General features: G+C 42.3%; 1 protein-coding gene across 1 annotated transcript in view; it reads left to right on the top strand.

The window, feature by feature from the left end:
* The window catches only part of SDHC (succinate dehydrogenase complex subunit C), a 35720-nt gene continuing 11784 nt past the window's right edge, over positions 1 to 23936 (top strand). Inside the window, exons 1-4 of the mRNA XM_032397238.1 lie at positions 1 to 59; positions 6015 to 6071; positions 7876 to 7977; positions 17516 to 17577. Coding sequence (XP_032253129.1) covers positions 40 to 59; positions 6015 to 6071; positions 7876 to 7977; positions 17516 to 17577 — 241 coding nt within the window. The 5' untranslated portion in view covers positions 1 to 39. The remainder of the gene's footprint in view (positions 60 to 6014; positions 6072 to 7875; positions 7978 to 17515; positions 17578 to 23936) is intronic.

Here is a 23936-nt window from a genome sequence, read left to right as displayed (position 1 = left end):
GGACGTTGGGCGTCACTTCCGTCCAGACCGGAACTCAAGATGGCTGCGCTCTTGTTGAGGTGACTTTAGCCTGGGGCTGGGAGTCGGTGTCCGCGGCCCTCGGGAGGCCTGCGCTGCCCCTTACGTCTTGCTGACGGCTGTGTGTCCCGTGCCTGGGCAGGGAAAGGGCCCACGGGTGTGCGTGCCGCGCGCTGTGGAGTCCTAGGGCCCCTTCTCTTTCCCCAGTCGCTCCCGTACTCGGGGTCACTGGCCCGTTATCTCGTCCCTACTCCCTGCCGACGGGTCGCGCGGTTGTCGCCCTTTCCACTTCCCCCCACTTCCAGTACTTTCACCCCAGATGGCTCTCGGGGCCGCACCCAGAGCCAAGCTCCGAGAGAGGAAAGTTACGATTTCGAGGTCAGCGGATCATCCGCTAGGACTTCGAGGTCTTATTCAGGAATTGGGCCTCGGGGAGAGGGATCTTGGTGTGCTTTGTCTTTGCTTATAACTCCTGCAAACGCTAGTTGCTGGCAGTGAGTGTGCACTGAGTTCCTAACGGGCCCCGGGCGGACGGGATCCCTATCGCGCTGGCGATTAGCAATAGCGCTCGTAGCGGTCGCTCTAGTGCCCCACAGCAGCCCAGGGAATTCAAGTTTAGTTTCTCTTTTTACTTGGGGAGAGAAGGAAGGGGGAGCGGGTGTCTCAGTTTTCCTATACGAGGTCATTCACTGTCCGGAGAAGTACCCTAGATTTTCTTCCATTCTGAGCTGTCCTCTTTCTAGGCTCCATTCTCTATTCAGAGCCTTTCTAGACACAGCATCTTAAGTGACTTTAGACACTCCTGGTACAAATGCCGGCTTAGTTTCGTGCCAGGCCTATTTTTGGAAACTATTTGTTATGGAAAGTTAGTTTTAATGTTGTTGAGATTTAATTCCTGATTTCCCCAAATGTCTTCTCATTTCTCTTTCCACTTCAGTCACCCAGTATAAAAATAGAGGGACTTTATTTAGTTTTTCTCTGTGACAAAACGATCTCTCTTGGAGTTGAGATCAGGAATGGGTTATCTTAATCGATCATTTTTCTCCCTGTCCCTCCTTTTCTTTTTTTCCTAAGGTGAGCCAGGGCCAGTCTTGCCAGAACTGCATTTTTTATTCCAGGTAGTTTTACCATAATTGAATGATTTTGAATTCTTTGATATATCACATTTTGGTAGATGTCAGGGACTTTTGGTAGAATTAACATTTAGCTTGAAATGATCATATTGGTTCTAAACAGTTCATTTTAGGAGTTTCAGGATTATTGTTTAGAAGCTGACAATTATCGTACTCATTAAGTATGTCCAGACAGTGTCATTTTGAGACGTGTAGTATGGTCACCACTAGGATTCAATGCCAAGAAATAGACTTCTTTTTCATTAGAAGTAATCTGAAGCTCATGGGAAGGGTACCTCTCTCTTCTTGTCTCACAAGGGCTTTCTGAAGAGGGGACATAGGGAATTAATTTTTTTTTTTTTGTAAGATTGATTGATTTATTTTAGAGAGAGAGCAAGCACGTGCGCGGGAGGGGAGAAAATCTCAAGCAGACTCCCTGCTGAGCACAGAGCTGGTCGAAGTCCCAGGGCTCAGTCTAGATCATGACCTGAGCTGAAATCAGTTGGATGGGAGTTGGGAGTTAGACGCCCAACCCATTGAGCCACCTAGGCGCACCCCCCCCCCCCAATTTTTTTTTCTGAGTCAAATTCCATTTCACTACAGGGATTTGGAACTGTTCATAATGTGCTAATTTAGCCTCAAAGGAAAATGCCTTCTAGGCAATTCTAGGAGCTGGTTTCTAGTTCTGGCATTGTCACAAATTCCATTTATTTTGGACAAGTCAAGGTCACTGATTCCATAATTGTGGTTTCCTCATTTGTGAATGAAAATAGCAATAACTTGGGCCCACTTAAAAGAAGTATTGGTTAAACATTTTTAATGCTTGGCTAACTAAAAATTATTAGTTCTCAGAGTACTGTATGTCATGGCTTTTGAATAGTGCTCTATAATTTGTATACTCCCTAAACAGTTCACAGACTAGCCAGGAATAAATAACCTGCTGAGTAATGCAAGCTCTGTTGGCACTCACTCAAGGAATGACTTGCCAAAGCCAAGACAGATAGAGAACTGAGCTAAGAACAGCTAGGCTTCTGTCTAATAAAGTTCATGCTGCTTAAGCACAAAGTCACCAAAAGTCATTAACTATCTGCACGTTGCTCATCATATAAAATGCTACATGTGAAACACCTCTAAAAATAAGGTCTAACTTTAAATATATAAGACAGCTTTTTAAAATAAGCATATTCATTTACAAACCATTTTTTGGAGCCTCTTCTATGTGTCAGACATTATTATAGGTGTTCTAGACACAAAGCATTCCAGTCCTATCCTTGAAGAGCTCAGGCTAGCATAGGAGATAAGTAAATAGATTAATTATTAAGCAACATAATAGGTGTTGATATAGAGTTAGGAAGAAGTGGTGTAGAAGCAAGGCAGGTGCAAGTAAGGCTAAAGAAACGGTGAAGTCGCCATCTAGGAGTTGTTGGGTTTTGAAGGATGAGTTTATCAGAGAGGGAGGTTCCACTCTACAGCACAAGCAAAGGCATGTGGTCCTAAGAAGGCATCCTCAGTCTGGGTGTATGTAGTATAATACTGGGTGTGGTAGACATATAAGGGGCTGAAGGGAATTTGTGGGATAATGGGTCCAGAGAGTTGGTTTGGGCTGTGTTGAGAAAGGCCTTGTTTCGCTATCATATGGACCTTATACTGCAAGCAGCAGGGAACTGTTAAAAGACTTTGGGGTAGAAGAGCAATGAAATCAGCTTTATTTTTCAGTAAGTTAGCTTTGGTAATACTGAATGATAGGGAAGAGAGAGTTGCTAGGGAGATCAGTTGAGGAGCTCCTCTTATAGTCCTCTTCGTGAGAAATGAAAAGGATAAGGACTAAAACAATGGATCGAAGTTTCCTGGATAGTACTGATAGGATTGGGTGATGCCTCGCATATATATGGGGGGTGAGAGACAAGAAGAAATCAGGGTGTCTTCTGTTGTAGCTTGGGAGTAGGTTGGGTGCTAAGAGCCATTAATGAGAACTTTTGTATACAAAAGATTGCTCGTCATCCTGTCCTTCAAAGTTATACATCTATTTTAGTGTTGCTCTTACCCCAGTTCTTTCTTTCTTTTTTTTTTTTTTTAAGATTTTATTTATTTGACAGAGAGAGACAGCGAGAGCAGGAACACAAGCAAGGGGAGTGGGAGAGGGAGAAGCAGGCTTCCTGCCGAGCAGGGAGCCCGATGCGGGACTCAATCCCAGGACCCTGGGATCGTGACCTGAGCCAAAGGCAGACGCTTAACGACTGAGCCACCCAGGCGCCCTTACCCCAGTTATTTCTAAAACTTTTTTGGCATACCATCAGATCAAGTTTAGAGGTCGTATAAGAGAAACTCATTATATTGTAGTCACATCTTGTTTTGGACCAAAAATGGTTTTATTTAGTTTGATTACATAGACTTGGCTTTGAATAACTTCTGTTTTTTTCCAAAAGTCAAATCCATTTTCAGCAGATGAATATTTTTATCACCACTGAGGGTTTTAAAAAGAATATGATGTGAATTCTAAAGACCTTGGGGAGACCAATGAAATATTAGTAATATCTTATGTATATGGGCGATATTGCTGAGATAGTGAGAATGCCTTTCTGTACATATTCTTATGTAATCCTCCCAGCGACCAATCAGGTAGGTCTTATCAATCCCATTTCATAAATGAAAAAGCTGCAGCTCAGTGATTCTGTAAAGTTACACAACTTATGCAGAACTAGAACTCCAATCTGACTTTTTTATTTTAATGTTCTTTCTGCATCACTTGTTGCCCCAGTCCAGGGAAGAGTTTCAGAAATGATTTGAGCAGTGCTTACATTTTTGGGTAGACATGTGTATTGTATTTAGAAGGGAACAATACTAATGAGAATGATACATTCTGGCTTGTTATTTAAAAATAAAGTACTGTTACCTTGTAGCTATAACATATAAAGCCCAAGTCCTTGGTAGAACTTTTCAGAGTTCCTGGTTTCACATGAAAGGCAAGGATAGATACCTACTTTTGTCATGTTTCAAATAAGGCTATGGAGTTGGTGCAGCTAGTTTCTGTTAGGGCCTTGTGGAAAGCTTACATTGGTATTTGTCTGGGAAACAATAGAACTAGACAGAGAGTGCTGTAGATTCCAACCCACATCTGCAAACTCTTGCCGGGTAGCTGGGTGACTGGACCTAGCCTGGTGTGAGGAATGCATGCCCTGCAACTCCAGAGCCACAATTGCTTCAATTGATTGAAGACATTTGTTCCCACTTCTCCTTTCTGGGAGTCTTGGGTACACAATGTCAGTATTCACCTCTTGCCTCCAAAGCTGGAAAGAAGGAAGAGCTGAAGGAAGTGTTGATTGGATTATTTTGCCTTCAAATAGTGGACCCTTCTACTGTCCTAGTGTAAAGCATAGGGATTTTGAACTGTTTATGCATCTAGTATCAGTGGTGTGGGGGACACCATGAGCTTTTTTTAGAAGATCATTGGATCTCAAGGAGATTTTATATCGCACAGTGCCTTACATATAATAGATATATGTAAACTTTTGTATAATCGATGTATTTTTAATTTTAATCCCACTTGCGTAACTTTCTTAAATACTTTTGGAAAGATTTTATATAATAATGTGAATAAAGGGGTGTAGTGGTCGTTTTTTCATAATGCTGTGTGAACTCTGGATCAGTTAAATTCACTTTCCATAGAATGCCTGGGCACGTCTTAGTTTTAGACTTGAAAAGCAGTTTTGGTACTGATGTATATCTTTCAAAAATAGCAGCTTTTTGGTAGAAAACGTGTATCCTCCTCACGTAACTCTTCACTGGTCAGGGGAATCTTTGCGTTCCCATGCTTTTTGCATGATTAGAGACTTTTTTTTTTTTTTTAATTTATTTATTAGAGAGCGAGCGAGAGAGAAACAGCGTGAGAGGGGAGAGGGTCAGAGGGAGAAGCAGGCTCCCCGCTGAGCAGGGAGCCCGATGTGGGACTCGGTCCCGGGACTCCGGGATCATGACCCGAGCCGAAGGCAGTCGCTTAACCAACTGAGCCACCCAGGCGCCCCATGATTAGAGACTTTTTGACTTGAAGTTCATCCAGCTTGTCTGGAACTTGATGGTAGTTCCTAAAATGATAGCTTAATATTTAGAACCCTCTTTCCACAAACTCCTTATTCTTCTTAATTCATCCATTTGTAGCAGTTAACTAAGTGTATTCTTATTCTTGTTCTTATTTACCCCTGTCTTTTACTTATTTATTTATTTATTTTTAAAAGATTTTGTTTATTTATTTGACAGAGAGAGAGACAGCCAAAGAGGGAACACAAGCAGGGGGAGAGGGAGAGGGAGAAGCAGACTTCCCACCAAGCAGGGAGCCCGATGCGGGGCTTGATCCCAGGACCCTGGGATCATGACCCGAGCCGAAGGCAGACGCTTAACAACTGAGCCACCCAGGCGCCCCTACCCCTGTCCTTTAACCATCACCTAACTTTAAAAAAAATGACATTCTTTGTTGAACATTATCAACTGATTATTCTTTTATCTTGTATTATTCATGTTCAGCTAAAACGTTATTTTTATTTGTAGGTTATATATGTGATTATTCTCCAGTTATTTAAAGTTGTAGCTTTCCAGCTAAAAAATAATCTCAAGGACATTGATACTGTCCTTGTTTTCATCTCACTAATTTTTCCCTCCAATCCTAAATCTAACATGGTACAGAAATAGAGAAGTTGATAAACTGAGGTTGATCTCTAAATGTGTGTTGACTCTTCATTCTCTCTCTCTCTCTTTTTTAAAGATTTTATTTTTAAGTAATCTCTACACGCAACGTGGGGCTTGGGGGATACAACCCCGGGATTCAGGGTTGCAGGCTCTACCCACTGAGCCAGCCAGGCGCCCCCCCATTGACTCTTTATTCTCTTGCAGACATGTTGGCCGTCATTGCCTCCGTGCCCACCTTAGTCCTCGGCTCTCTATCAGAAAGTAAGTTTCTAAATTTGTGGAGGTCGTTATGACTTAACTTTTCTTCCCTCAGGGAACAGCAGTGGGTTGTTGGTTTGGATTTTGGGGGTACGTATGAAAGAAGGAAGTTGCAGATGGTTGGCTGAAAATTTAATGATTGTGGTCACTATTTTTCTCATCTGGTAATAGAAGGATGGATAAGAATATTAAACTTTAAATTTGAGAAATATTTTATACTTTCAGAAAAGTTGGAAGAATAGTACAATGGAGTTCTATATACATTTCACCTAGATTCATCGGTTTTTAACATTTTGCTGTGTTTGCTTAGAGTTTTATGTATTTTAGGTTGTGTCTTATGAAATTGTTATTTTTGTTGGTCAAACCTGGTCTAATATTGACAATTTAGTGTGGTCAAGGCTGATGTATATTTAATTACTGTTAGTATTTTCTCTGAATTCTTTGAGATGAAATTGCAGACACCATGATGCTTTACTTCTAAATACTTCTTCTAAGAACAAGAACATTATCTTATATAACAGTATAATTATACAAACACAATTATCAAATTCAGGAAATTTAACATTGAGGTACTTTTATCCAGCATACAGTTAGTTTTCAGATTTTCTTTTTGTCCAATATAATGTACTTTATTTTTTTTTTTCTTTTTTTTTTTTTTTTTTAAAGATTTTATTTATTTATTTGAGAGAGAGAGAATGAGAGAGAGAGCACATGAGGGGGGGAGGGTCAGAGGGAGGAGCAGACTCCCCGCCCAGCAGGGAGCCCGATGCGGGACTCGATCCCGGGACTCCAGGACCATGACCTGAGCCGAAGGCAGTCGCCCAACCAACTGAGCCACCCAGGCGCCCTATAATGTACTTTATAGAAATACAGTCTTCCTGTTCCCCATCCAGGAGCTAATTAGGCTCACACATTGTATTTATTTGTCATATTTCTTTAGTTTCCTTTAATCTGGAACTGCTTCTTAGCATTCCTTTGTCTTTTATGACACTGACATTTTGAAAAATACAGGCCAGTTTTTTGTAGAGTGTCTCAAGTTGGGTTTGTCTGACCATTTCCTATAATTAGAGTCAGTTTACCCATTTTTGTCAGGAGTAATACTTAAGTGATGTATATTCTCTGTTACATTCACATCAGGGGGCATGTGATCATTTGAATAAGGGAATGTCTGCTAGGTGTTTTTCTACTATGAAATTACTGTTCTTTTCTTTGTGTAATTAGTAAGTAATCTATGGGTAGGTTATATTTTCTTGAGGAGGATGGAGTCATGTTTAATATGGGTACATAATAAATTGTTGAACACAGCTGTTCAACACTTAGCTGCAACCCAACCCAGTGACAAGGGAAACCAAGAAACTGTTCAGAGGTACTGAGCTGATCCAGTTTTTGATTTTTGAGAACGTGAAAGGGAGTCCTGACAAAACAGATGAGAGCAGGTGGTGATGTAGGAGACAGCACCCGTGGCGTGGGGAAAGGGTGATCCATTTGTGTAAATGGTTTTGAAATATTGTCCTTGCTCTGCTGTGCAGCATGAAAGAAGCTGAGCTTCTGTTGCAGGACCTGTGTGTTTGGGGATTAGAAAGAAGAGTTCTCTCCTCTGATATGACCTCACTGGGTGATTGAGGTTATTAATAACTGAGTCAGACTTGGCATAGGGACAAGGGGAGTGGACGAACATGTTTTCCTTCTGCAGTGGGCTCATCCAGCCCAGCTTAGAGCTTAGCTTTTTTTATTTAACTTTTTGTTATGTAAAAACTTAAGCCAAGTTTACTTTTAATCATTTTAAAAGCTTCTCGTTTTATTTTAGTGCTGTTCCTTTGGGAACCACAGCCAAGGAAGAAATGGAGAGGTTCTGGAATAAGAACACTGAGTTAAACCGTCCTCTGTCTCCTCATATCACTATCTACAGGTAAGGTCTCTGGAACTGGGGAGTCTAGAAGTAATGGGTGAAGGTTCTGGAGGTTGGGCCATTGCGTCTCTGACTATTTCTATTTCCCTCAGGCCTTTTATATAAGAAGACTATTTTCTGTCTTCTGTCCTAGAGGGTAATTTATCCTGTAGAACTACCATTTGGAAAATTCTGGTGGGTCAAAATGTAATTCCCATTAATTGAAAAACATTATTTTGAAACAGTTTCAAATTTACATAAATGTTATAGAAACAATACATTGAATTCCTGTATAGCTTTATGCACATTCCCAACTTGTTAGCATGTCCAGATGATTTAAGATCAAGTGCAGAGATGATGTTCCATCAGTCCTATAATGCTGCTGTAACAAGTTAGCACAAACTTTGTAGCTTAAAACAACACACTTACTGTCTTATAGTTCCATAGGTCACAAGTCTGACACAGGTCTCACTGGGTTAAAATTAAGGTGTTGGTAGGGCTGCATTCCTTTCAGAAGGTTCAAGGGAAGAATCTGTTTCCTACCCTCTTCTAGCTTTTAGAGGCTACTCTGAGTTCCTTGGCTTGTGGCCTCCTTCCTCCATCTTCAAAACCAGCAATGATGGGTGGTGTTCTTCTCCCTCCCACCACTTCGACCCTGCTTCCATTGTCACATTTCTTCTCCATTCCCTCCTGTCAGCCTCTCCCACTTGTAAGGACCTTTGTGATTATGTTGGGACCATCCGGATAATCCAGGATAGTCTACTTAGCCTAAGGTGAGCTTATTAGCAAACTTAATTTCATCTGCAACTTTAAATTCCCCTTTGCCATTTAAGGTAAAATACTCACAGGTTCCAAGGAGTAGAATATGGACATCTTCAGGGAGGTCGTTATTCTGACTACCACAAACCCTTAATACTTGAGTGTGTGTTTCTTAAATTCAAGGACACTCTAGGGGCGCCTGAGTTGCTCAGTTGGTTAAATGCCAGACTTCTGATTTTGGCTCAGGTCCTGATCTCAGCCAGATTGTCAGTCAGGGTCGTCGCATCGGGCTGTGTGCTGAGCATGGAGGCTGCTTGGGATTCTCTCTCACCCTCTCCCTCTCCCTCTGCCCCTCCCTGCCCCCTCTCTCTCTCTTAAAAAAAAAAAAATTCAAGGACACTCTGTAGTACAACCATCACAATCAGAAAATTAACTTTGACCCAGTGTCACCATCTAATCCTCAGATCCCATTCAAATGTTGTCACTTGTCCTAATAATGTCCTTTATAGGTCCAGGATCCAAGCCAGGATCATGTATTGCATTTAGTTATCTCTTTAACTCTTTGATCTCTTTCAGTGTGGAACAGTTTTTCAGTCTTTCCTTATCTTTCATGACCTTAACATTTTTAGAATGTTCCTGTTTGGGTTTGCCTGACGTTTTCTTGTGATTTATTCATTTTTGGTAGGAATACCTCTGAGGTGATGCTGTGCTCTTTTCTGTGCATTGGGGCGGGGGGGGGAGGTAGCTACACATGATAATGATTTATATCCCATTACTGGCGATGTTGACTTTTATCATTAGTTAAGATGTGCCTGCTTAGGTTTCTTCATCTATAAAGTTAATGAATAAAGATACTGTGTTTATTAATTGTTAACTATTTTGTGGTGAGACTTCTGCCCCCCATCTGTTGATGATACTTACCATCAGCATTTATTAGTTATTACTAGGAGTCAGTTATTACTATGATGGTTGCCAGATTATATTTTTTCTAATTCCATCATACCCTCTAGATTTATTTATAAATTAATTAATTAATAAATAGGCTAAAGCTTGCTTTCTTTATCAGTACAGACTCAAGGATTCCTAAAAGGAAAAACTCATTTCTCCTCTACTCTTATGACACCAGCTAAAGGAAAAACAGCACTGTTTCCTCTCTGCTTTCAGTACTTCTAACACCAAATGTATGGAGGTTTTTCCCACACCAGCCAGTTTTCCAACTCTGTGGACACCAGTTGGGTGTGCAATAATTCATTTAGGACACTTACTATCTGGAGTTAGTGCAGGCCCCACAGGTTAGGGGCTCAGTCCCACAGGACTGCCCCCCACTCCAGATGCCAGTTTGCAAGTCCTGGGCTTTTGACTGACCAGCTATAAATCAAGGGTTCTTTCTACCCCCTCCTCAGGTTCAATAATTTGCTAGAATTGCTCACAGAACTTGGAAACATTTACTTACTTTACTAGTTCCTTATAAGGGATATTACAGCTGATACAGATCAACAACCAGGTACCCTTTTAGGTACCTCTGGGTCAGGAGTAGTTCCCAGCACAGCAGCTCTGTCCCCACGGAGTTGGGATACACCACCCTCTTGACATGTGCACATACTTACCGACCTGGAAACTGAATCCTTCACTTTTGGGATTTTTATGGAGGCTTAATCGGTAGGCATGATCAAATATTAACTCAATCTCTAGCCCCTCTTCCCTCCCTGGAAAAAGAGGGGTTGGACCTGAAAGCTCCAAGTTTCTAATCATGGCTCAGTCTTTCTGGTAACCAGCCCCCATCCAGAGTCACCTCATTAGAACAAAGGACACTCTTACCACCCAGGAAATTCCAAGGGATTTCGGAACTGTGTGTCAGGAATCAGGGTCAAAGACCAAATATTAGAACAAAAAATATACCTAACACTCCTATCACTCGGGAGATTTATAAGGGTTTTAGGAGCTCTGGTGTCAGGAACCAGGAACAGAGACAATGTATATACATATTTTTTATTATTTCACAGTTCCTATTTTTCCCAAAAGGTTACACTGTTACTCTCCTTTATTTTGACGTCCAAACTGTCCCACACTCAGCCAGTGGGAGTTCTTCAAGAATGCTCCTGTGCAGTCAAGATCTGGGTGCTGGATGTGCTCATTGCTACCAGGATGTCACGGCTTCCAGGCCTTTTCAGTAGCGAGAGCTGGGATGTGTATGTCCGCCGACGCCGGGGCGCACGTAGGTACGAGCGTACGCGCGGGCACCGACGCCGACGCCGGGGCGCACGTAGGTACGAGCGTACACGCGGGCACCGACGCCGACGCCGGGGCACACGTAGGTACGAGCGTACACGCGCGCGCATCGATGCCGACGCCGGGGCGCACGTAGGTACGAGCATACGCGCGGGCACCGACGCCGACGCCGGGGCGCACGTAGGCACGAGTGTACACGCGCTCGTCGATGCCGACGCCGGGGCGCACGTAGGTACGAGTGTACACGCGGGCACCGACGCCGGGGCGCACGTAGGTACGAGTGTACACGCGCTCGTCGATGCCGACGCCGGGGCGCACGTAGGTACAAGTGTACACACACGCGTCGACGCCGACGCCGGGGCGCACGTAGGTACAAGTGTACACACACGCATCGACGCCGACGCCGGGGCGCACGTAGGTGCGGGCGTACACGCGCGCATCGATGCGTCTGTAGCTGCTTCTCGGGTGTTCTCCGAGGTAACACTGATGGCGGCTGTGCTGGTGTTGGCAAAGAGAAACCCCTCTCGAGCTGCTCCTTGAGCTCCACTACCCGCTTTACTTGGGTTCTTGCCAGGGAGGCTGGCCATTTTTTGACCACCTCCACAAATACCGCAACGCTTCAGATTTTTTCCAAGCCAGATTCCAGAAATAATTCTGATTGTAGAAAGTGGACATTCTACTGAAACAGAAGGAGACTAATAAGTGATCTTAATCCTTGCAACTTTATGATAAAACTTTTTTTAAGAGAGAAAAGATTTGGGGAGATTATAATGGTGAAGAACTTACTATTATATTATTCTGAGTCTATATTTAAATCCCTGGCCTAGGGGCTCCTGGGTGGCTGCCTTCAGCTCAGGTCATGATCCCAGGGTCCTGGGATCGAACCCCATGTTGGGCTCCCTGCTCAGTGGGAAGCCTGCTTCTCCATCTGCCCACCCCCCTACTCATGCTCTCTCTCTGGCTCTCTCCCTCTCAAATAAATAAATAAAATCTTTAAAAATAATAATAATTAGCCCTGGCCTTTTTTCTTGAGTCACATAACGAATGGTAGTAAGCAGTGGGCTTGAGTCTTTCATTACCTTGTTTGCTCTTAGAGTTATGAAGCTCTAGACACACTTGTAGGGAAAAAAAAAAAAGCATCAGGGAGCACAGGGCTGTTTCCAAGGTGATATGTCCACGAAAGATGGCTGATTTATGTTTTATGGAATCATATTTTCTATTACTAACTTCTAGAGTTGTTTGGAGGAGGCATGAAAATAAGGTTAAGTTAGCACCATATGAGATACTCTTTATCTCTTTTTTTTTTTTTTTTAAAGATTTTATTTATTTATTTGAGACAGAGAGAATGAGAGAGAGAGAGCACATGAGAGGGGGGAGGGTCAGAGGGAGAAGCAGGCTCCTTGCTGAGCAGGGAGCCCGATGCGGGACTCGATCCAGGGACTCCAGGATCATGACCTGAGCCGAAGGCAGTCGCTTAACCAACTGAGCCACCCAGGCGCCCTGAGATACTCTTTATCTCTTAATAAATGGGGTCAGTTTATCAAAGCAAAAATGTATGCAGGGTTTAAGTTATCAGGAAAACAAGAGTCACTGAAAAGGATGTTAGAAAACTTTCAGGGGCGCCTGGGTGGCTCAGTCGTTAAGCGTCTGCCTTCGGCTCGGGTCACGATCTCAGGTTCCTGGGATCGAGCCCCACATCGGGCTCCCTGCTCAGCGGGAAGACTGCTTCTCCCTCTCCCACTCCCCCTGCTTGTGTTCCCTTTCTTGCGCTGTGTCTCTGTCAAATAAATAAATAAAATCTTTAAAAAAAAAGAAAAAAAAACTTTTTCAAGGGGCACCTGGGTGGCTCAGTCGGTTAAGTATCTGCCTTCGGCTCAGGTCATGATCCCAGGGTCCTGGGACCGAGTGTCGGGCTCCGGAGCGGGGAGCCTGCTTCTCCCTCTCCCTCTGCCATTCCCCCTGTTTGTGTGCTCTCTCTCTCATAAATAAAATCTTAAAAAAAAAAAAAATGAAAACTTTTTAAAACTTAAGAGTTGGAAGGGTCCATTAAATTTAATTTCATCATCAACTTCATTGGTTTTCAGAGTGCTCCCTGGGGCTTTGGATATTCCACTAAGCTCCTGTGGATAGTTGTCTGGGGGCTGGCCAACATGCAGGTGAAACTATAGGCCGCCGGCCCTGGGTAACCAAAGCAACTTTACTTTGATCTGTTTAATATATTGCGTTTTGCATTTCAAGAAAGGTGCTGCTCACACACACACACACACACGCACACGAAGTTAAAAGTCACGGTTGTACCTAATGAGTAAATATCTTATGCAGTATTTTCTTGTGGTTGTCTGCCTATGCTTGTATACTTCTAGTATACAAGGAACTCACTACCCCACTTTTCCAGTTTGGGAACTTCTCTTATCATCAGAAAGACCCTTCTTTTATTGAAGTTGCTGCAACTTATATTTTCTAGTCAATGGCTCTAATTTTAACTTGAATTGTATAAAATAAATGTAAGCGCACTGGTTCTCCGACATCTGTTTATTGATTTTGAATGTCTTTTCATGTGCTTATTGGCCATTTACATATCTTCTTTGGAGAAAGGAATATTCAAATCCTATGCTCATTTTTTAATTGGGTTGTCTTTTTACTTATTTTTTTTAACATTTTTTATTGTGGTGAAACGTGTAATATAAGACTTTCCATTTTAACCATTTTTAAGTGCACAATTCAGTGGCATTAAACATATTCACCTTGGGGCGCCTGGGTGGCTCAGTTGGTTAAGCGACTGCCTTCGGCTCAGGTCATGATCCTGGAGTCCCGGGATCGAGTCCCACAATGGGCTCCCTGCTTAGCAGGGAGTCTGCTTCTCCCTCTGACCCTCCTCCCTCTCGTGCTCTCTGTCTCTCATTCTCTCTCTCACAAATAAATAAAATCTTAAAAAAAAACAAAACATATTCACCTTGTACAAACCATCTCACCACTACCCATCTCCAGAATCCTTCATTAAACAATAATTCCCATTCTCCTCTGCCCCCAGCACCAGCCCCTAACCATTCGATTTTCTCTCTCTATAAATTTGACTACTCTGGGTATCTCATGAAATGGAATCATACAATGCTTGTCCTTTTGTGCCTGGCTTATTTCACTTGGCACAATGTCTTCAAGGTTCATCCATATATTTTTTTTTTTTTTAAGATTTTATTTATTTATTTGACAGAGAGAGAGAGAACAAGTAGGCAGAGAGGCAGGCAGAGGGAGAGGGAGAAGCAGGCTCCCCGCCGAGCAGGGAGCCCGATGCGGGGCTCGATCCCAGGACCCTGGGATCATGACCTGAGGCAAAGGCAGCCGCTTAACCGACTGAGCCACTCAGGCGCCCCAAGGTTCATTCATATTGTAGACAGTGTCAGAATTTCTTTCCTTTCTAAGGCTGAATAAATGCTCTGTTGTATGTGTACGTTACATTTTGCTTATCTATTCATCCACCCGTGGACGTTTGTGTTGCTTCCATCTTTCGGCTCTTGTGAGTAACGCTGTAGTGAGCATCGGTGTACAGGTACCTCTTTTCGGTTCTTTTGGGTATATATCCAGAAGTGGAACCGAACTGCTGGATCATATGGTAATTCTTTATTTAATATTTTGAGGAACCTGCCATACTGTTTTCCACAGGAGCTGCACTGTTTTATGTTCCCACCAACAGTGTACAAGGGTTCCAATTTCTCTACCTCCTCATCAACACTTGTCATTTGTTGGGTTTTTGGTTGTTTTTTTTTTTTTTTAGGTTTTATTTATTTATTTGACAGAGCGAGAGAGAACACAAGCAGTGGGGGGAGTGGCAGGCAGGGAGCCCAATGCGGGGCTCAATCCCAGGACCCTGGGATCATGACCTGAGCTGAAGGCAGTCACTTAACCAACTGAGCTACCCAGGCGCCCCATCATTTGTTGTTTTTGTTTGTTTTTAGTAACAGCCATCCTAAGGTTAGGTGTGAAGAGGTATCTTGTTCTAATTTTGATTTGCCTCTCCCTAGTGATTAGTGATGTTGAGCATCTTTTCATATACTAACTGGCCATTTGTATATCTTCCTTGGAGAAATGCTCTTTACTTTGTCGATAGTATTACTTGCAACATGGTTGTTAAATAACTTATTGAAATTCATATATCCTATGTCTCTAGCTTTCCTTGATTAACATTCCAGTAACAATCAAAAAGGAAATAAAATTAATACATTTCAAATCAGTGTATTTGTTGATTGCTTATAGTGTGCTTGATACTCTTTTATGAGTTGGAAATACAGAGATGAATAAGATCTAATCTGTGTTCAAAGGGATCTCATTATGTCCTGAAAAAAATTTTTCCTGAGGGAAAATTTTAGTGGCTCTTAGTGATTACCTTTTCTGCAAGTGAATTAAAACAGTCTTGATTTTCTATACTAGACTCTTACCTAATGTTCAAACAGGAAATAGTGGGAATAAAATAAAGGAAGGAAGGAGATAGTGGGAATGATTTGCCTTTGCTCTGTGATGTCTAGGCCTCCGCTAGAAAACACAAAGGCTGGGGCTGAATTAATCTGAAGATCCATTTACTCACATGACTTGGGTTGATTCTGGTTGTTAAGGGGCACCGTCCTTTTCTCCCCGCCTGAGCCTTACAACCTGAGCTCTCTGCTTCAGGTTCTATTTGGGCTTCCTCACAGCCTGAGAGAGTGTGATTTGGAAGTCATGCCGTATCAGTTCTGCTACATTCTCTTTCTTGAGGCCATCAATCATGAAGTTCTGCCCAGGTTCAAGGGGCTCAATACTTAACGTGCCTGATAAGGAGTGACAAGACTCTGGAAGGTCATGTGGGACTGGAAATAGTACTGTGGTTGTTTAGGAAATAAAATCTCCTTACCACCTCAGCACTCAGCTGACCCAGGCTGTGGTTGTAACCATATTTGAAAATTAGGGTCACATTTGACTCCAGCAGTTTCTCATCTCACCCCCATTTTCACTTCAGTATTTCTAAATATCCAGAGCTGTGCACGCGCTTCATCTGGTAGCTCTTCCAGTCATGGGATTTCATTCGCTGGCCACGAGCCCTAAGTCCATTTGGAATGCTAAGCAGTGTCTTACAATTTCCCCACCTCTGTTTTTTTCAGTTCTCTCAAATCAATATTTGTTCTTTTTCAGTCTGATAATCATTCTCTTTGACAAATAAAATAGTTGAGCAATCTGCTTTGTACTCTGTCATCTATTAACATAAAATTGTCCATCCTGGTTAGGAGGCTTTCTTTCCCTGAATACAATTTTAAAAGCCCCTTTTTGTTGTCCTTGACATTTTTTGCAAGCCTCAGCTTATTCTGGGTTTTAGTCTCCTCATTTATCTAACCAAATTATGTCATTGTTCTCTGCTTGTTCTTTGTTATGTGGCTCTTCTTCTGCCTTTTATATTTATCCTGTTAAGTCTGAGGTAAGCAGAGTGGGGTCTAGTCAGTTTTTTGGGTTTCTTTGGACATAACTCCTTTCTTACTGTGACCATTTTCATTACATAGTTAGAATTTCTTTTTGAGATTTTTTTCAGCCTACTTGAGTAGCTTGTTGAAAATATGGTCTGAGTAGAGTGTTGAAAATATGGTCTGATTATGCTCAGCTTTTCCTATCTAAGCAGACTTTCCGAGATGAATGTTAACTTTATCCATAGACTCCCGTTCTTTCCATTTCACTAACCAATCCTCTCGAGCACGAGAACTAGGTCCAGGGGTGCCTGGGTGGCTCAGTCGTTAAGCATCTGCCTTCGGCTCAGGTCTTGATCCCAGGGTCCTGGGATCGAGCCCCGCATTGGGCTCCCTGCTCGGCGGGAAGACTGCTTCTCCCTCTCCCACTCCCCCTGCTTGTGTTCCCTCTCTTGCGGTCTCTGTCAAATAAATAAATAAAAATCTCAAAAAAAAAAAAGAACTAGATCCAGAATATAGCAGTGTTAGTTGTCCTTCTACAGAAATGCTCTGGCAAATTAATGATTCAGAACATGATTTAGAAAGGGGTTTGATGACAAAGTATTTCGAAACGACCATGGATTAAACATTTACTAAATCCAGGAAAATTGGATTTAAAAATTTGGGATAGGTAGTTTATTAGGGAATAAATGGTATGCTCAATGTGAATATTTATGGGCACATAATAAGAAATAAAGAGTCCAAGGGTGACTGTATATTCTATGAAACTAGATCAACAAAACTCACTTCGTTTTCCTTTTACTTCAGTCTTGTGACTGGCACAAGGAAGGACCCAGGTGGTTGTATTCTAGTGATTATTTTCTATGTAGATGCAACTTTAATTGGTGTCTTTGACCCACTCACGTTGTTTCTTCTTATGAAAGGAGGAGTTTGAGTTGTGATTGATTCCTTCTGGTAAAAGGAGGGATGCTTCTCCTGAAATCAGTTTTCGTATATTCAAACTAGAAAGTGGAAACACAAGAATGCAAAAGCTGTTTTGTTTTTATGTGTAAATAGTGCCTATTTCCAAAGTGTATAAACCAAAATGGAGTCTCTCTTGTGGTGTCATATTTTCCTTTTTTTAATTGCCTTTGTGTATTTCTTTGCAGTTGGTCTCTTCCCATGGTGATGTCCATTTGCCACCGCGGTACTGGTGTGGCCTTGAGTGCAGGTACGTACATGTGTATTTATGTGCACGTATGTGTGTGCGTGCACGCACACACACCCCCTTTGAAGAACTTTGCTGTTTCTGTGGCTCTTAGCACCGCCTCCTCTACAAATCAGCAACTTGATGTAAAGAAAATGATGAGTCCTTTTAAGCTTATTGTTCATTCATTCCTTTAACAATTCATTCTGAGTTCCCAGTGTGCACACGTTCTTTTCTTAGACAGTTTTTTTTAAGTTTTTTTTAATTTAAGCAATCTCTACACCCCATGTGGGTGTTGAACTCACAACCCTGAGATTAAGAGTCGCATGCTCTTCCGACTGAGCCAGCCAGGTGCCCCTACTTAGCGAGATTTTACATCATCCCTAGCACATCCTGATGTTATATTTATTGAAATTACAGAGAGCAGAGGTAGAAATGTCATAAAGATGGGCTAGCTGACTAAATGTTGACCAAACATGGTCCAAGATTAGTCATCAACCTTATTCTTACAGAAACTCCGTTTTAGCACCCATTCTTTATCACCTAGAATTGATCAGGCCCACAAAGATTAAGTCAATCTCCAATCTCACAAAATCTTCATTTACAGCCCAGAATGTCTATTTATTTACTTATATAGTATGAATTGTATGCTGGTCCTAGATAGTGCGTCCATTTCAGGTAGTAAAGTTTATTACAGGTAGGAAGTGTGCAGATTATAATTAGGTTTTGGGATCTGATGCATCTTTCCACAATAGAGAGATGCTTCACAAGAGGATCAGCTGTATTTAAAAATTTTCCCTGGCTTGTCCTGGAAACATGGACATATATCTGTGTTCTCTAATATTTTTCAGGGCCCCCCTGGGCTCCTGTAGACTCTGTTTTTACTGAAGTGGTCATCAGCAGGACTGGTGGCTCAAGTGGAGGGACCCTGTATTTAGGGAGCTGCTGCTGAGACACTGGCAGAAATTATCTCACATCACGTCTTTGCCATTCAAAATCAGATTTGTTTTGTTGATAATCAAGTAGCGATAGGAACTCCTATCCAAGACCTGATGTTATCATTCCTGTATTATCATTCCTTTGGTTGGTAAAGGGATGATGGAATCCAGGTATAAGGATGATTGCTGTTGCCTGGGAGTGTGTGTCTACTTTCTGGTTTTTAACCCACTTGGACTGAAATAATACGATACATTTCAGGATTAGGCTCTTCTAGCTGTAAATTCATAGTTACTTTATTTCTGCTTACTTAGAATCTTATAATTGTTAGATTGATACTTTATGCTTAGTTTGGTGGTATTGATGAGCAGATTTAATCCTAAAAATCATTGAGATAACAAGAGTAGTTTATTAGGCTTTAGATTCCCCCCACCCTTTTTTTTTAAGATTTTATTTATTTGAGGGAGAGAGAATGGAGCAGGGGAAGGGGGAGAGGGAGAGGGAGAAGCAGACTCCCCACGGAGCAGGGAGCCCGACATGGGGCTCAATCCCGGGACTCCGGGATTGTGACCTCAGCCGAAGGCAGATGCTTAACGGACTGAGCCACCCAGGTGCCCCTAGATTCCTTTTTTATGTCCGTTTATTTATTACCACTGAATGAAAAAGGGGATATTGACTCTTTCATAGACTATAATGACAAAAAAGTATTAGTTTGCCAAACATAGCTGAAGTTGATATATTTTTTTTCACAAGTGTACTTAATAATCATTTATTTTTTCTATCTTAATCCCCTTGAATGACCTTGTATTCATCAGTGTTTATTCAGTTTTTCCCTAACCTTGTCCCCTAATCCTGTGATGGAACGTAGTGGCTGTTGTTTACATATGGTAGTAGTTCTCATGTTTCCCTCGAATGCTGAAGGTCCATTCAGAACTGGAAGGGAACCGGTTTTTGCTAGATGGCTGACATAGGCAACTTAGTCAACTCTCTGAACCTCGGCTTATTCCTTATAAAGTGAGCATATTAATAATGCCTATACCAGAATTGATGGAATTTCAAGAAAGTATATGTTGGATGTTGACTTATGAAAACAGGGATGAGAAGCACAATAAACTGAATGGCAGCAGTCTCTTAGAAGATTATGTGCACTGGACCAAATGGTGAGAAGAATTGGATCATTTGGCCTGAAATGAAGTCAATCCCAGCACCTGTGATCTTTGCATTCTTGCGGCTCTCCTCCAATCTCTTTTTCACATAACAGCAGGAAAAACAAAAACCTTATGAAAATAAATTGAATCATGTCACACTTAGAATCATCCTATTACTGTGTTTGCCTTTGCACTTAGATTACAATTCAAATCTCCATTGTGGCAGAAAGTGTGCTGCCTCTGATCTGGCCTGTTGAGCTCACCTCTGCTTTGCCTCCCCTTGCTTCCTGTGCTCTGCCGCCCTGGTCTTTGAATTCCTTTGAACGAGCAAAACTCTTTCTCACGCCAGAGCCATTGCATGTTTTAGTCCCTTAATCTGAAATGTCTACCCCTACCCTTTGCTGTGCCGTGCATGGTTACTTCCTTTTTATCCTTTAGATCAGAACAGAATTGTCAGCTTAAACAGTACTTTGCTTACCACCATCTCTGAAGAAGGAGTTTCTGGTTCTAGTTCTTTTGTTAATTTTCTGTGTCACAGCACTGTTCTTTCATTGTACATTCATCAGTTCTTATTGTACTGGTTGTTTATTTCAGAGCTTTTATTATATATTTATAATTGTTTGTTTATAAATCTGTCTCTTCTATGAGACTGCAAACTCTTCAGAGAGTGGGGACTGCATCTATCTTCTTTACTGTTCGTATCCTCTAGTGAGCACTCAGTAGGTACTTGGATCTCTGTTTACTAAATGAATATGCCCATCTAATTCATTTTGCTCATGGTGGTCATTTCAGAACTGTTCATTCTTCCTGCCTTCTAATTAGTTTCCTGCTATGCATTAAAAATTAGATAGTGATAGTAATAGCCTCTACCCTCGAGGGCAGAGGAGTCTAAGGAGTAAGACAAATAAATATTTATAATGCACTATGATAACTTTTTAAAAAGATTTATTTATTTATTTTAGAGAGGGAGAGAGAGAGAGTGTGTGTGCAGTGGGGAAGGGCAGAGGGAGAGGGATAGAGAATCCTAAACAGACTTTGCACTGAGCGTGGGGCTCAGCGTGGGGCTCGATCCCACGACCCTGAGATCACAAGCTGAGCCGAAATCAAGAGTTGGATGCCCAGCTGCACCACGCAGGCAGCCCTGTGATGACTTTTCACTAGAGGTGAGGGGTCCCTGAGGAGAGACCATCTCTGAAGGAGTTGGAGAGCTTGAAAGAAGGCTGAGTAGGAGAATTCATCAAGAGGAGGCAGAGGATGCATTCAACGGAGAAGCTGCCTTGTGCAAAGGCCTAGGGCTGGGAAGCGTCCAGAGTCGCTGGATAGTGATGACTGGGTCTGATTGTTTGAGAGTAGTATTTATGGGGACAATGGCAGAAGGTAAGGCTGAAAAGTGTGCCAAACAGTAAAGGACTTTGACTGCCCCACAGAGAAGTTGGAACTTGATCCTGTAGACCGTTGGACGTCATAAAAGGCTCCTGTTCCCAGGGTGCCTGGGTGGCTAAGTTGGTAGAGCACACGACTCTTGATCTTGGGGTCATGGTCATGGGTTCAAGCCCCACATTGGGCATAGAGATTACATTAAAAAAAAAAAAAAGTTCCTGTTCTTATTTGTTCCAGTAATAGGATAGGCTGCCAGGACAAATCCGTGACAAGGTATTTATCCAGACTGTAGAGATTTTGCAGCCAATATATAAATTCTGAAAAACATGTTGAACCAAAAAGTTTGATGACACTAGTTTGACTTTAAAATAGAATTTAATCAAAAAGAACTTTATAGAGGTGCCTGGGTGGCTCAGTTGGTTCAGCATCCGACTCTTGATTTTGTCTTAAGTCACCATGTCAGGGTTGTGAGATTGAGCCCTGCATCAGGCTCTGTGCTGGGTGTGGAGCCTGCTTAAGATTTTCTCTCTACCTCTGTCCCCCCCTCTAAAAAAAGAAAAAGAACTTTATGAACAGTCCTTTAAAACATGGAAAGAGATGGCCAGTAACACTCTTCCATTGCTTAGGGGCTGCAGGGATTAAAATACTCATGATTTTCCACTGTGACTAATGGTATAACAGTCTAAATGAAACCAGGTAATTACCTTCAGAAAGGCAGGGGACTAAGCTGCAGTGTGAGTGAGGCTGGGGCGGGGGGAGGAGGGGCAATGACCAAGATGCCCCGACATACAACAGTAAAAACAAGGAGTTTAGAAAAAGCACAGATGGATGCTAAATAGCAGGTATTTTAGAGGAATGCAGCTATAAATGAAGTGTACAGTGCCCTCGGGTATAAGAATGGTCCTGAATGTTTTGGATAGTCATTAAAAACAGGTCAGATTAGAGAATCAGCCCTTCAGTGAGAGATGGCCTGAATGCATAGGCAAACCTTCTGCTCAGGCAGTCAGCTTCTTTTCTAGAAAAGCCACAGGCCTTATAGATTTATAAAGGAACTAATGGAACTCTAGAGTAACTGCTTTTCTCTTCTGGGCTTGTCATGAGATGAGACATTAGTCACTGATTCTTAAATGTGTTAGAAATCCTGGTCACTGAGGCAGTGGAGAAAAAGTAACAAAGCAGACTTTGGAGTAAGGCAGATCTGAGTTCAGTTCCCACTCTGTCACTAATCAGCCACTGTATCCTCACTTCCTTTTGTGCTTATGATAATGCCTAGTTAGGATTGTGAGAATTAAATTAAATACTAGATCTGAAGTACCAGCTATAAATCACAGTTTTTATGACCCCTTCCTCAGGTTCAGTAATTTGCTAGAATAGCTCACCAGAGCTCATGAAAACACTTTACTTACATTTACTGATTTTTTAAATGAAGGATGCAACTCAGAACAGCCAAATGGAAGAGAAATGTAGGGCAAGGTATAGGGGAGGAGAGGGGGAGTATGCATGGAGCTTCCATGCCCTTTCTGGTGTTAAATAATACCAGAATGCAGCTGTGTAAATATGAAGATCTAATTGGTTTTATTCATTGATTCATGAATTGGCAGCATCCCATCTAGTGAGGAGAGAGATGCTCTGCTGAGCTAAACAAAAGAAGTTTTTAAAGGTAGAGAGAAGGCTTAACAACAATAACAACAACAACAACAAATAGGGGCACCTGGCTGGCTCAGTCATGTGGCTCTTGATCTTGAGGTTGTGAGTTGGAGGCCCACGTTGGGTGTAGCGATTAGTTAAAATCTTTAAAGAAAGAAGGAAGGAAGGAAAGAAGGAAAGAAAGGAATTTATTAGCAAGGAATGCATTGTTTAGGCAGGGTTGTCCTCCTAAGGGGAGTGGAAGATATCTATCAGTAAATGTCCTAGCATTGAACAGGAAGTTCCATGTTGACTGGTTAAAGGTTACACTCCTGGGGAGTTGAAACTGCAGTTAGGTTAGGCATTAAGTTAGGTTTGCTGATTTGGCCTAAGTGTCACCATGTTAGGCCTGTGATTTCTTTTAACACCACCCTGTCAGCACCTTGATGTGTTCCACAACTTGAAAGCTCTCCAAACCCTGTAGTTCAGGGGTTTTTATGGAGGTTTCATCACCTAGGCAAGATTGCTTAAGTCATTGACCATTAGCTCAATCACCAGCCACTCCTTTGCAGATATCTGGGGGGTGGGGCTGGGGAGGAGGGGATGGGGATGAAAGTTTCAACCCTCAATCATGCCTTGGTCTTTCTGGCGACAGGCCCCCATCCTGAAGCCATGCAGAGGCCCCCATCCACCAGTCATCCCAATAGCATACTAAAGGCATTCTTCATCACTCTAGAGGTTCCAAAGGTTTCAGGATCTGTGTGCCAGGAACTGGGGGAAAAGACCAAATATATATTTCTTATCGTATCACATCTTTGAACAAGGAATAGCAATCAGTTTATCCCATCAGAAGTGACTGGCCAAAGCTTTCCTCATTACAAGTGAAAAATATATGAGAGGAAACCAAATATGCGATTTCCTAAATTCTCCTCTGATGTCTAGGATACTGGGAAGCACGCAATAGCCTCTCCTACAACCTCAGCGCCTGAGGAGGGACCCCTCTAACAGCTAAACAACGTAAACTGGGAAAACAAAGTCAACGACCCTGTCCCGTCTAATTGCCAAGACAAATTAAATGGTGCTTTCACTTGGCTGCCAGGACGAGCTCCAGCCTCCTCCATGGCAGTGAAGTGCAGTATACACAGCACTGGGCGGGTTGTCGGGAAGCCCTGCGGCCACTTCCAGGAGCCGCCATCAGCTCTCTCAGACACTTCTTCCCAGCAAGCCCCTGCAGATGTCACTGCAAGTGAAAATGAAAACGTGAAAGAGCCTTGGTGGAGCTGTCCAAGTGAT

This window comes from Phoca vitulina, unplaced genomic scaffold, assembly GCF_004348235.1.
Source record: "Phoca vitulina isolate PV1807 unplaced genomic scaffold, GSC_HSeal_1.0 scaffold97, whole genome shotgun sequence".
Taxonomy (NCBI): domain Eukaryota; kingdom Metazoa; phylum Chordata; class Mammalia; order Carnivora; family Phocidae; genus Phoca; species Phoca vitulina.
The sequence above is the reverse complement of the archived record's forward strand: the minus strand, read 5'-3'. Positions and strand labels throughout refer to the sequence as shown.